Below are 13400 nucleotides of genomic sequence, written 5' to 3' on the forward strand. Positions count from 1 at the left end.
AAGGTTTGAAGGTTCATAACAATGTGTATACCTATGTTTATGTTATGTGTGTTATGTGTTGGGTGTGTGCACTTTCCTTACAGTAAATCAATGGATTTACAATATCTTTGGTTTTATTGTGTTTCTTTTCTCAATATTACAAAATGTCACCTAAAATAAGGAAACAAATGAGACAAACGTAATAGACTAATTCAATTGTTTGAATTTAAATGAAATTCAAAGCACATCTTGTTGACTAGTAGATGTTCTCAGTCCTTTCAGACCAACTGCATTACACTTGCAAACATGTCTGAATGTTTCTGTGATATATTGTAAGTATATATCAGGGGCATTATAAGTATATTGTATGACAGTTATTTATTGTAATGTTTACTACATTGCCATAACAGCATATGTGCATCACCTGGAAGCTCAAAGAAATACATGTTGATGTATGTGTATGGTATATTACAATATATACACATATTCTACAAGAATTATCCTGTGATCCGTTGACTAGACAGTGTCAAAAAGTAAAGTTGATGTTAAGGTTCACCCTTGTCAATATTGAACTTGTTCTAACAATATAGACTGGCATAAACTGTTACAACTCAACCTGTTTTTAATCCATATTATAGTTCTAGAGATATTGGTTAGATTATGGAGGCGAAAGAACGCTGTTAGCTTCTGAAATAAAACAATATTTCAATAGAGCTATTGAAAAACATGATGAACTATATGATATATTCTGTATGTATGTGACTATGACAGTAATATTACATGATTGCATTTAAACACATTGTGAATTGCACAGTTACTCATAAAATGTATTTACTGGTCTATAAAGGCCAGTTATTATAAAAGGTTACCTAAGGTCTGCTGCATATTTCAGAATGCATTCTCATTCAAAAGGTGCCTACTGAATTACCTTGTGATTTTAGGCCAAACAGAAACATAAATTGTGCCAACATTAATATCTATAAAAGCCAATCACAAATCTAAAATATAATTTTCTTAATCTGAAAAAATATTAGATAAGATCAACATACATGATCATAGTAGAGCACACCCAGTGGTGGATGAATGACTATTTACTCACTTCTCATGATGAAAGACATTACATTTACAAAATGACTAAATGTAAATGTAATGAAAGAATACTGTCCAGGGATCTGATCCTGTGTGACAAAGTTTGAGCGTATCAAAGACCACATGACTGAAGAGGTTAGAAATAAGTTCATAAGAGCTTCTGTTAAGTAATTTCATATGTGTGGAGATAGCACACAGGTAAGAACTGACATCAGTACATTAGAAATGTGAGTATAGAATATTAGTCAGTTCCTATTCAAGTGTTCTGATTTATTGCTATTATTGTTATTATTATTAGTATTAACAATAATATTGCTGCTACTACTACTACGATGACTATGAGTATTATTCTCGTATTAAGGAAATTGAAAATATTGTAGATGGTAAAATTTTATTTGAAAAGAAGAGCAATAAATAAATAACATTTGTATTTCTTTCCCACAGTGTTTAAAACAAATCTGTCTTAAATATGGAAAATTTCTCTGATGTTACGTCCATTGTTTTGACTGCCTACTATGGAATGGAAAAATTGAAGCATACATACTTTGGCATTTTTCTTATTATCTACATCATCATCATTACGGAAAACATTCTTCTAATTTCTGTGATCGGTGTTGAGAAAACGTTGCACAAGCCAATGTATTTTTTTATCAGTAACTTAGCAGCAAATGGTCTTTATGGAAGTACTGTTCTTCTGCCAGCCCTTTTGAGTAATTTATTATCAACCAAATATGAAGTATCACTAGCCTGTTGTCAAACCCAGATATATGGTTTACACACGTATGTTATTATTGAATTTACAATTCTTGCTGTGATGAGCTATGACAGGTATGCTGCCATCTGTCACCCATTGCACTACCACACGATCATGTCACTGAGCAAAGTGTATAAGCTTATTGTGTTCACTTGGGTTTATCCCTTGATTGCATTTCAGTTTTTTTTTTTCATAACTCTTCAACTACAATTTTGTCAACAGGCCATTGACAAGTTGTACTGCATCAATTACTCACTAGTGAAGCTATCCTGCTCAAATACAGCTGTTATTAGTATTGCGGGTATAGCATTTATTGTTCCATATGTCTTTCCACAGTTAGTCATGGTCATTTTCTCATATACACAGATTTTCAGAATATGTTTGTCTTCCAGGAAGATGAAGATCAAAGCCATCACAACTTGCACCCCACACCTGTTTGCTGTCTCAATGTACTCTACAGGGTGCTTTTTTGAAATACTGCAAAGCAGATTTGACCTACGTCATCTGCCTTACGAAACTCAAGTGTTCATGTCCCTTTTCTTTTTCATATTTCCCCCTTTCCTCAATCCACTCATTTATGGTTTGAGTATTCGATCCATACGCCTGTCAGTGTTCAAATGTATTAAAGGTCAGAGAAAAACTCTGCCAACACAGTAGATTATTTTCTTGTGTATTGATCATGTTAATGCATGGTTTAGATTAACTCAACAGTCTATTACTTCAGCCCAGGCTTTGTATTTTTTTTTTTTTTTCTTGCTTCTCCGTACAGCACATAATTCTGTTGCACTAACATTGAATTGCTTTGTCTTATAATGTGGATTATTTTTCATTACATGTCTGCATCACCTGTGATTCACCTGTCATTATTTAGCAAATGTATTCGCAATTTACGGCATGTGCTAAATAAAGGTCTCAATGTAAATTTTGTGTTTTCAATGCTTTTACATGCATATTATTCATGAAAGGTTTGAAGGTTCATAACAATGTGTATACCTATGTTTATGTTATGTGTGTTATGTGTTGGGTGTGTGCACTTTCCTTACAGTAAATCAACGGATTTACAATATCTTTGGTTTTATTGTGTTTCTTTTCTCAATATTACAAAATGTCACCTAAAAAAGGAAACAAATGAGACAAACGTAATAGACTAATTCAATTGTTTGAATTTAAACTAAATTCAAAGCACATCTTGTTGACTATTAGATGTTCTCAGTCCTTTCAGACCAACTGCATTACACTTGCAAACATGTCTGAATGTTTCTCTGATATATTGTAAGTATATATCAGGGCATTTTAAGTATATTGTATGACAGTTATTTATTTTAATGTTTACTACATTGCAGTAACAGCGTATGTGCATCACCTGGAAGCTCATAGAAATACATGTTGATGTACATGTATGGTACATTACAATATATACAAATATTCTACAAGAAATATCCTGTGATCCGTTGACTAGACAATGTCAAAAAGTAAAGTTGATGTTAAGGTTCAGCCTTGTCAATATTGAGCTTGTTCTAACAACATAGACTGGCATAAACTGTTACAACTCAACCTGTTTTTAATCCATATTATAGTTCTTGAGATATTAGTTAGATTATGGAGGTGAAAGAAAGCTGTTAGCTTCTGCAATAAAACTATATTTCAATAGAGCCATTGAAAAACATGATGAACTAAATGATATATTCCGTATGTATTTGACTATGACAGTAATATTACATAATTGCATTTGAACACATTGTGAATTGTACAGTTACTCATAAATTGTATTTACTGGTTTATAAAGGCCAGTTATTATAAAAGGTTACCTAAGGTCTGCTGCATCTTTCAGAATGCATTCTCATTCAAAAGGTGCCTACTGAATGATGTTGTGCTTCTAGGCCAAACAGAAACATACATTGTGCCAACATTAAAAATTATAATTGCCAATTACAAATATAAAATGTTATTTTCTTAATCTGAAAGAATATTAGATAAAATCAACATACATTATTATAGGGGAGCACACCCAGTGGTGGATGAATGAATATTTACTCACTTCTCATGATGAAAGAATACTGTCCAGGGATCTGATCCTGTGACATAGTTTGAGCGTTTCAAAGACCACATGACTGAAGAGGTTAGATATAAGTTCATAAGAGCTTCTATTAAATTAATTTCATATGTGTGGAGATAGCACACAGGTAAATGACTGACATGAGTACATTAGAAATGTTAGTATAAAATATTAGTCACTTCCTATTCAAGTGTTCTGATTTATTGCTATTATTCTTATTATTATTAGTATTAACAATAATATTGCTGCTACTACTACTAGGATGACTATGAGTATTATTCTCGTATTAAGGAAATTGAAAATATTGTAGATAGTGAACTTTTATTTGAAAAGAAGAGTAATAAATAAATAACACTTGTATATCTTTCCCACAGTGTTTAAAAAAATCTGTCTTGATTATGGAAAATTCCTCTGATGTTACATCTATCGTGTTGACTGCCTACTATGGAATGGAAAAATTGAAGCATACATACTTTTGCATTTTTCTTATTATCTACATCATCATCATTACGGAAAACATTCTTCTAATTTCTGTGATCGGTGTTGGGAAAACGTTACACGAGCCAATGTATTTTTTTATCGGTAACTTAGCAGCAAATGGTGTCTATGGAAGTACTATTCTTTTACCAGCCCTTTTGAGTAATTTATTATCAACCAAATATGAAGTATCACTAGCCTGTTGTCAAACCCAGATATATGGTTTACACACATATGCTATTATTGAATTTACAATTCTTGCTGTGATGAGCTATGACAGGTATGCTGCCATCTGTCACCCATTGCACTACCACACAATGATGTCACTGAGCAAGGTGTATAAGCTTATTGTGTTCACTTGGGTTTATCCCTTGATTGCATTTCAGTTTTTTTTTATCATAAATCTTCAACTACGATTTTGTCAACAGGTTATTGACAAGTTGTACTGCACCAATTTCTCACTAGTGAAGCTATCCTGCTCAAATACAGCTGTTATTAACATTGTGGGTTTAGTATTTGTTGTTCCATTTACTTTTCCACAGTTAGTCATGGTCCTTTTCTCATATGCAAAGATTTTCAGAATATGTTTGTCTTCCAGGGAGATGAAGAACAAAGCCATCACAACTTGCACCCCACACCTGTTTGCTGTCTCTATGTACTCTATAGGGTGTTTTTTTGACATACTGCAAAGCAGATTTGACCTACGTCATCTGCCTTACGAAACTCATGTGTTCATGTCCCTTTTCTTTCTGATATTTCCCCCTATTCTCAATCCACTCATTTATGGTTTGAGTATTCGATCCTTACGCCTGTCAGTGTTCAAATGTATTAAAGGTCATAGAAAAACTGTGCCAACACAGTAGATTATTTTCTTGTTTATTGATCATGTTAGTGCATGATTTACCATATTCAATAGATTTACTGAAGAGTCCATTACTTCAGCCCAGAATTGTATTTATTTATTTATTTATTTTTGCTTCTCCATACAGCATTTAATTCTGTTGTACTAACATTGAATTGCTTTGTCTTATGATGTGGATTACTTTTCATTCATTTCCGCATCACCTGTGATTCACCTGTTATTATTTAGCAAGAATATTTGCTATTTACGGTATATGATAAATAAAGGTCTCAATGTAAAGTTCGTGTTTTCAATGCTTTTACATTCACATTATTCATGAAAGGTTTGAAGGTTCATAACAATGTGTATACCTATGTTTATGTTATGTGTGTTATGTGTTGGGTGTGTGCACTTTCCATACAGTAAATCAACTGATTTACAATATGTTTGGTTTTGTTGTTGTTCTTTTCTCAATATTACAAAATGTCACCTAAAATAAGGATACAGATGACACAATCGTTATAGACTAATTCAATTGTTTGAATTTAAATTCAATTCAAAGCACATTATGTTGACTATTAGATGTTCTCAGTCCTTTCAGACAACTGAATTACACTTGCAAACATCTCTGAATGTTTCTGTGATATGTTGTAAGTATATATCAGGGCATTTTAAGTATATTGTATGACAGTTATTTATTTTAATGTTTACTACATTGCAGTAACAGCGTATGTGCATCACCTGGAAGCTCATAGAAATACATGTTGATGTACATGTATGGTACATTACAATATATACAAATATTCTACAAGAAATATCCTGTGATCCGTTGACTAGACAATGTCAAAAAGTAAAGTTGATGTTAAGGTTCAGCCTTGTCAATATTGAGCTTGTTCTAACAACATAGACTGGCATAAACTGTTACAACTCAACCTGTTTTTAATCCATATTATAGTTCTTGAGATATTAGTTAGATTATGGAGGTGAAAGAACGCTGTTAGCTTCTGCAATAAAACTATATTTCAATAGAGCCATTGAAAAACATGATGAACTAAATGATATATTCCGTATGTATTTGACTATGACAGTAATATTACATAATTGCATTTGAACACATTGTGAATTGTACAGTTACTCATAAATTGTATTTACTGGTTTATAAAGGCCAGTTATTATAAAAGGTTACCTAAGGTCTGCTGCATCTTTCAGAATGCATTCTCATTCAAAAGGTGCCGACTGAATGATGTTGTGCTTCTAGGCCAAACAGAAACATACATTGTGCCAACATTAAAAATTATAATTGCCAATTACAAATATAAAATGTTATTTTCTTAATCTGAAAGAATATTATATAAAATCAACATACATTATTATAGTAGAGCACACCCAGTGGTGGATGAATGAATATTTACTCACTTTTCATGATGAAAGAATACTGTCCAGGGATTATGATCCTGTGACATAGTTTGAGCGTTTCAAAGACCACATGACTGAAGAGGTTAGATATAAGTTCATAAGAGCTTCTATTAAATTAATTTCATATGTGTGGAGATAGCACACAGGTAAATGACTGACATGAGTACATTAGAAATGTTAGTATAAAATATTAGTCACTTCCTATTCAAGTGTTCTGATTTATTGCTATTATTCTTATTATTATTAGTATTAACAATAATATTGCTGTTACTACGACTAGGATGACTATGAGTATTATTCTCGTATTAAGGAAATTGAAAATATTGTAGATAGTAAACTTTTATTTGTAAAGAAGAGTAATAAATAAATAACACTTGTATATCTTTCCCACAGTGTTTAAAAAAATCTGTCTTGAATATGGAAAATTCCTCTGATGTTACATCCATCGTGTTGACTGCCTACTATGGAATGGAAAAATTGAAGCATGAATACTTTAGCATTTTTCTTATTATCTACATCATCATCATTGCGGAAAACGTACTTCTAATTTCTGTGATCGGTGTTGAGAAAACGTTGCACGAGCCAATGTATTTCTTTATTGGTAACTTAGCAGCAAATGGTGTCTATGGAAGTACTATTCTTTTGCCAGCCCTTCTGAGTAATTTATTATCAACCAAATATGAAGTGTCACTAGCCTGTTGTCGAATCCAGATATATGGTTTACATACGTATGCTATTATTGAATTTACAATTCTTGCAGTGATGAGCTATGACAGGTATGCTGCCATCTGTCACCCATTGCACTACCACACAATGATGTCACTGAGCAAAGTGTATAAGCTTATTGTGTTCACTTGGGTTTATCCCTTGATTGTATTTCAGATTTTTTTTATCATAACTCTTCAACTACGATTTTGTCAACAGGACATTGACAAGTTGTACTGCATCAATTACTCACTAGTGAAGCTATCCTGCTCAAATACAGCTGTTATTAACATTGTGGGTTTAGCATCTGTAGTTTTATATACTTTTCCACAGTTAGTCATGGTTCTTTTCTCGTATGCACAGATTTTCAGAATATGTTTGTCTTCCAGGGAGATGAAGATCAAAGCCATCACAACTTGCACCCCACACCTGTTTGCTGTCTCAATGTACTCTATAGGATGCTTTTTTGAAATACTGCAAAGCAGATTTGACCTACGTCATCTGCCTTACGAAACTCATGTGTTCATGTCCCTTTTCTTTCTGATATTTCCCCCTATTCTCAATCCACTCATTTATGGTTTGAGTATTCGATCCATACGCCTGTCAGTGTTCAAATGTATTAAAGGTCATAGAAAAACTATGCCAACACAGTAGATGATTTTCTTATGCATTGATCATGTTAATACATGGTTTACCATATTCAATAGATTAACTCAACAGTCTATTACTTCAGCCCAGACATTTTATCATTATTATTTTATTTGTTTGGTTCTCCGTACAGCATATAATTCTGTTGCACTAAAATTGAATTGCTTTGTCTTATAACATTGATTGTTTTTCATTCCTTTCTGCATTACCTGTGATTCACCTGTCATTATTTAGCAAAAGCATTCACTATTTACGGTATGTGCTAAATAAAGGTCTAAATGTAAATTTTGTGTTTTCAATGCTTTTACATTCCCATTATTCATGAAAGGTTTGAAGGTTCATAACAATGTGTATACCTATGTTTATGTTATGTGTGTTATGTGTTGGGTGTGTGCACTTTCCATACAGTAAATCAACTGATTTACAATATGTTTGGTTTTATTGTTGTTCTTTTCTCAATATTACAAAATGTCACCTAAAATAAGTATACAAATGAGACAATCGTTATAGACTAATTCAATTATTTGAATTTAAATTCAATTCAAAGCACATTATGTTGACTATTAGATGTTCTCAGTCATTTCAGACCAACTGCATTACACTTGCAAACATCTCTGAATGTTTACTACATAGCAATAACAGCATATGTGCATCACCTGGAAGCTCAAAGACATACATGTTGATGTATGTACATGATATATTACAATATATACAAATATTCTACAAGAAATATCCTGTGATCCGTTGACTAGACAATGTCAAAAAGTAAAGTTGATGTTAAGGTTCAGCCTTGTCAATATTGAGCTTGTTCTAACAACATAGACTGGCATAAGCTGTTACAACTCAACCTGTTTTTAATAAATATTATAGTTCTGGAGATATTAGTTAGATTATGGAGGTGAAAGAACGCTGTTAGCTTCTGCAATAAAACAATATTTCAATAGAGCCATTGAAAAACATGATGAACTATATGATATATTCAGTATGTATTTGACTACTACTACTAAAGGCCAGTTATTATAAAAGGTTACCTAAGGTCTGCTGCATATTTCAGAATGCATTCTCATTCAAAAGGTGCCTACTGAATTACCTTGTGATTTTAAGCCAAACAGAAACATAAATTGTGCCAACATTAATATTTATAAACGCCAATCACAAATCTAAAATATAATTTTCTTAATCTGAAAAAATATTAGATAAGATTAACATACATGATCATAGTATAGCACACCCAGTGGTGCATGAATGACTATTTACTCACTTCTCATGATGAAAGAATACTGTCCAGGGATCCTGATCCTGTGTGACAAAGTTTGAGCGTATCAAAGACCACATGACTGAAGAGGTTAGAAATAAGTTCATAAGAGCTTCTATTAAATTCATTTCATATGTGTGGAGATAGCACACAGGTAAGAACTGACATCAGTACATTAGAAATGTTAGTATAAAATATTAGTCAGTTCCTATTCAAGTGTTCTGATTTATTGCTATTATTGTTATTATTATTAGTATTAACAATAATATTGCTGCTACTACTACTAGGATGACTATGAGTATTATTCTCGTATTAAGGAAATTGAAAATATTGTAGATAGTAAACTTTTATTTGAAAAGAAGAGTAATAAATAAATAACACTTGTATATCTTTCCCACAGTGTTTAAAAAAATCTGTCTTGATTATGGAAAATTCCTCTGATGTTACATCTATCGTGTTGACTGCCTACTATGGAATGGAAAAATTGAAGCATACATACTTTTGCATTTTTCTTATTATCTACATCATCATCATTACGGAAAACATTCTTCTAATTTCTGTGATCGGTGTTGGGAAAACGTTACACGAGCCAATGTATTTTTTTATCGGTAACTTAGCAGCAAATGGTGTCTATGGAAGTACTGTTCTTTTGCCAGCCCTTTTGAGTAATTTATTATCAACCAAGTATGAAGTATCACTAGCCTGTTGTCAAACCCAGATATATGGTTTACACACATATGCTTTTATTGAATTTACAATTCTTGCTGTGATGAGCTATGACAGGTATGCTGCCATCTGTCACCCATTGCACTACCACACAATGATGTCACTGAGCAAGGTGTATAAGCTTATTGTGTTCACTTGGGTTTATCCCTTGATTGCATTTCTTTTTTTTTTAATCATAAATCTTCAACTACGATTTTGTCAACAGGTCATTGACAAGTTGTACTGCACCAATTTCTCACTAGTGAAGCTATCCTGCTCAAATACAGCTGTTATTAACATTGTGGGTTTAGTATTTGTTGTTCCATTTACTTTTCCACAGTTAGTCATGGTCCTTTTGTCATATGCAAAGATTTTCAGAATATGTTTGTCTTCCAGGGAGATGAAGAACAAAGCCATCACAACTTGCACCCCACACCTGTTTGCTGTCTCTATGTACTCTATAGGAAGCTTTTTTGAATTACTGCAAAGCAGATTTGACCTACGTCATCTGCCTTACGAAACTCAAGTGTTCATGTCCCTTTTCTTTCTGATATTTCCCCCTATTCTCAATCCACTCATTTATGGTTTGAGTATTCGATCCATACGCCTGTCAGTGTTCAAATGTATTAAAGGTCATAGAAAAACTGTGCCAACACAGTAGATGATTTTCTTATGCATTGATCATGTTAATACATGGTTTACCATATTCAATAGATTTACTCAACAGTCTATTTTTTCAGCCCAGACTTCGTATTATTATAATTTTAATTTTTTTGCTTCTCCGTACAGCACATAATTATATTTCACTAACATTGAATTGCTTTGTCTTATAACGTGGATTGTTTTTCATTCATTTCTGCATCACCTGTGATTCACCTGTCATTTAGCAAAAATATTCGCTATTTACGGTATGTGCTAAATAAACGTCTCAATGTAAATGTTGTGTTTTCAATGCGTTTACATTCACATTATTCATGAAAGGTTTGAAGGTTCATAACAATGTGTATACCTATGTTTATGTTATGTGTGTTATGTGTTGGGTGTGTGCACTTTCCTTACAGTAAATCAACTGATTTGCAATATGTTTGGTTTTATTGTGTTTCTTTTCTCAATATTACAAAATGTCACCTAAAATAAGGAAACAAATGAGACAAACGTAATAGACTAATTCAATTGTTTGAATTTAAATGAAATTCAAAGCACTTCTTGTTGACTATTAGATGTTCTCAGTCCTTTCAGACCAACTGCATTACACTTGCAAACATGTCTGAATGTTTCTGTGATATATTGTAAGTATATATCAGGGGCATTATAAGTATATTGTATGACAGTTATTTATTGTAATGTTTACTACATTGCCATAACAGCATATGTGCATCACCTGGAAGCTCAAAGAAATACATGTTGATGTATGTGTATGGTATATTACAATATATACAAATATTCTACAAGAATTATCCTGTGATCCGTTGACTAGACAGTGTCAAAAAGTAAAGTTGATGTTAAGGTTCACCCTTGTCAATATTGAACTTGTTCTAACATTATAGACTGGCATAAGCTGTTACAACTCAACCTGTTTTTAATCCATATTATAGTTCTAGAGATATTAGTTAGATTATGGAGGCGAAAGAACGCTGTTAGCTTCTGAAATAAAACAATATTTCAATAGAGCTATTGAAAAACATGATGAACTATATGATATATTCTGTATGTATGTGACCATGACAGTAATATTACATGATTGCATTTAAACACATTGTGAATTGTACAGTTACTCATAAAATGTATTTACTGGTCTATAAAGGCCAGTTATTATAAAAGGTTACCTAAGGTCTGCTGCATATTTCAGAATGCATTCTCATTCAAAAGGTGCCTACTGAATTACCTTGTGATTTTAGGCCAAACAGAAACATAAATTGTGCCAACATTAATATCTATAAAAGCCAATCACAAATCTAAAATATAATTTTCTTAATCTGAAAAAATATTAGATAAGATCAACATACATGATCATAGTAGAGCACACCCAGTGGTGGATGAATGACTATTTACTCACTTCTCATGATGAAAGAATACTGTCCAGGGATCTGATCCTGTGTGACAAAGTTTGAGCGTATCAAAGACCACATGACTGAAGAGGTTAGAAATAAGTTCATAAGAGCTTCTGTTAAGTAATTTCATATGTGTGGAGATAGCACACAGGTAAGAACTGACATCAGTACATTAGAAATGTGAGTATAGAATATTAGTCAGTTCCTATTCAAGTGTTCTGATTTATTGCTATTATTGTTATTATTATTAGTATTAACAATAATATTGCTGCTACTACTACTAGGATGACTATGAGTATTATTCTCGTATTAAGGAAATTGAAAATATTGTAGATGGTAAAATTTTATTTGAAAAGAAGAGCAATAAATAAATAACATTTGTATTTCTTTCCCACAGTGTTTAAAACAAATCTGTCTTAAATATGGAAAATTTCTCTGATGTTACGTCCATTGTTTTGACTGCCTACTATGGAATGGAAAAATTGAAGCATACATACTTTTGCAATTTTCTTATTATCTACATCATCATCATTACGGAAAACATTCTTCTAATTTCTGTGATCGGTGTTGAGAAAACGTTGCACAAGCCTATGTATTTTTTTATCAGTAACTTAGCAGCAAATGGTCTTTATGGAAGTACTGTTCTTCTGCCAGCCCTTTTGAGTAATTTATTATCAACCAAATATGAAGTATCACTAGCCTGTTGTCAAACCCAGATATATGGTTTACACACGTATGTTATTATTGAATTTACAATTCTTGCTGTGATGAGCTATGACAGGTATGCTGCCATCTGTCACCCATTGCACTACCACACGATCATGTCACTGAGCAAAGTGTATAAGCTTATTGTGTTCACTTGGGTTTATCCCTTGATTGCATTTCAGTTTTTTTTTTTCATAACTCTTCAACTACAATTTTGTCAACAGGCCATTGACAAGTTGTACTGCATCAATTACTCACTAGTGAAGCTATCCTGCTCAAATACAGCTGTTATTAGTATTGCGGGTATAGCATTTATTGTTCCATATGTCTTTCCACAGTTAGTCATGGTCATTTTCTCATATACACAGATTTTCAGAATATGTTTGTCTTCCAGGAAGATGAAGATCAAAGCCATCACAACTTGCACCCCACACCTGTTTGCTGTCTCAATGTACTCTACAGGGTGCTTTTTTGAAATACTGCAAAGCAGATTTGACCTACGTCATCTGCCTTACGAAACTCAAGTGTTCATGTCCCTTTTCTTTTTCATATTTCCCCCTTTCCTCAATCCACTCATTTATGGTTTGAGTATTCGATCCATACGCCTGTCAGTGTTCAAATGTATTAAAGGTCAGAGAAAAACTCTGCCAACACAGTAGATTATTTTCTTGTGTATTGATCATGTTAATGCATGGTTTAGATTTACTCAACAGTCTATT

General features: G+C 32.6%; 5 protein-coding genes across 5 annotated transcripts; all 5 read left to right on the forward strand.

Moving 5' to 3' along the window:
- Positions 1-1534: 1534 nt before the first annotated feature.
- Positions 1535-2479, forward strand: LOC136933303 (olfactory receptor 8A1-like; the record flags this gene model as incomplete). Its single annotated transcript, XM_067228619.1, has 1 exon — positions 1535-2479. A coding segment is annotated over one exon (945 nt), but the record flags the coding sequence as incomplete, so codon positions are not given.
- Positions 2480-3929: 1450 nt separating this feature from the next.
- On the forward strand, positions 3930-5218 carry LOC136933304 (olfactory receptor 4B13-like). Its single transcript, XM_067228620.1, has 2 exons — positions 3930-3941; positions 4253-5218. The coding sequence occupies exons 1-2, from the start codon at positions 3930-3932 to the stop codon at positions 5216-5218; spliced, it is 978 nt and encodes a 325-aa protein (XP_067084721.1).
- Positions 5219-6682: 1464 nt separating this feature from the next.
- On the forward strand, positions 6683-7971 carry LOC136933305 (olfactory receptor 4B13-like). The gene is made up of 2 exons (XM_067228622.1): positions 6683-6694; positions 7006-7971. Exons 1-2 carry the CDS (start codon positions 6683-6685, stop codon positions 7969-7971), a joined length of 978 nt encoding a protein of 325 aa, XP_067084723.1.
- Positions 7972-9298: 1327 nt separating this feature from the next.
- On the forward strand, positions 9299-10586 carry LOC136933306 (olfactory receptor 4B13-like). The gene is made up of 2 exons (XM_067228623.1): positions 9299-9310; positions 9621-10586. The coding sequence occupies exons 1-2, from the start codon at positions 9299-9301 to the stop codon at positions 10584-10586; spliced, it is 978 nt and encodes a 325-aa protein (XP_067084724.1).
- Positions 10587-12395: 1809 nt separating this feature from the next.
- On the forward strand, positions 12396-13340 carry LOC136933307 (olfactory receptor 8A1-like; the record flags this gene model as incomplete). The annotated part of the gene is made up of 1 exon (XM_067228624.1): positions 12396-13340. A coding segment is annotated over one exon (945 nt), but the record flags the coding sequence as incomplete, so codon positions are not given.
- Between the last annotated feature and the right edge of the window lie 60 nt (positions 13341-13400).

Source organism: Osmerus mordax, chromosome 25, assembly GCF_038355195.1.
Source record: "Osmerus mordax isolate fOsmMor3 chromosome 25, fOsmMor3.pri, whole genome shotgun sequence".
NCBI lineage: Eukaryota > Metazoa > Chordata > Actinopteri > Osmeriformes > Osmeridae > Osmerus > Osmerus mordax.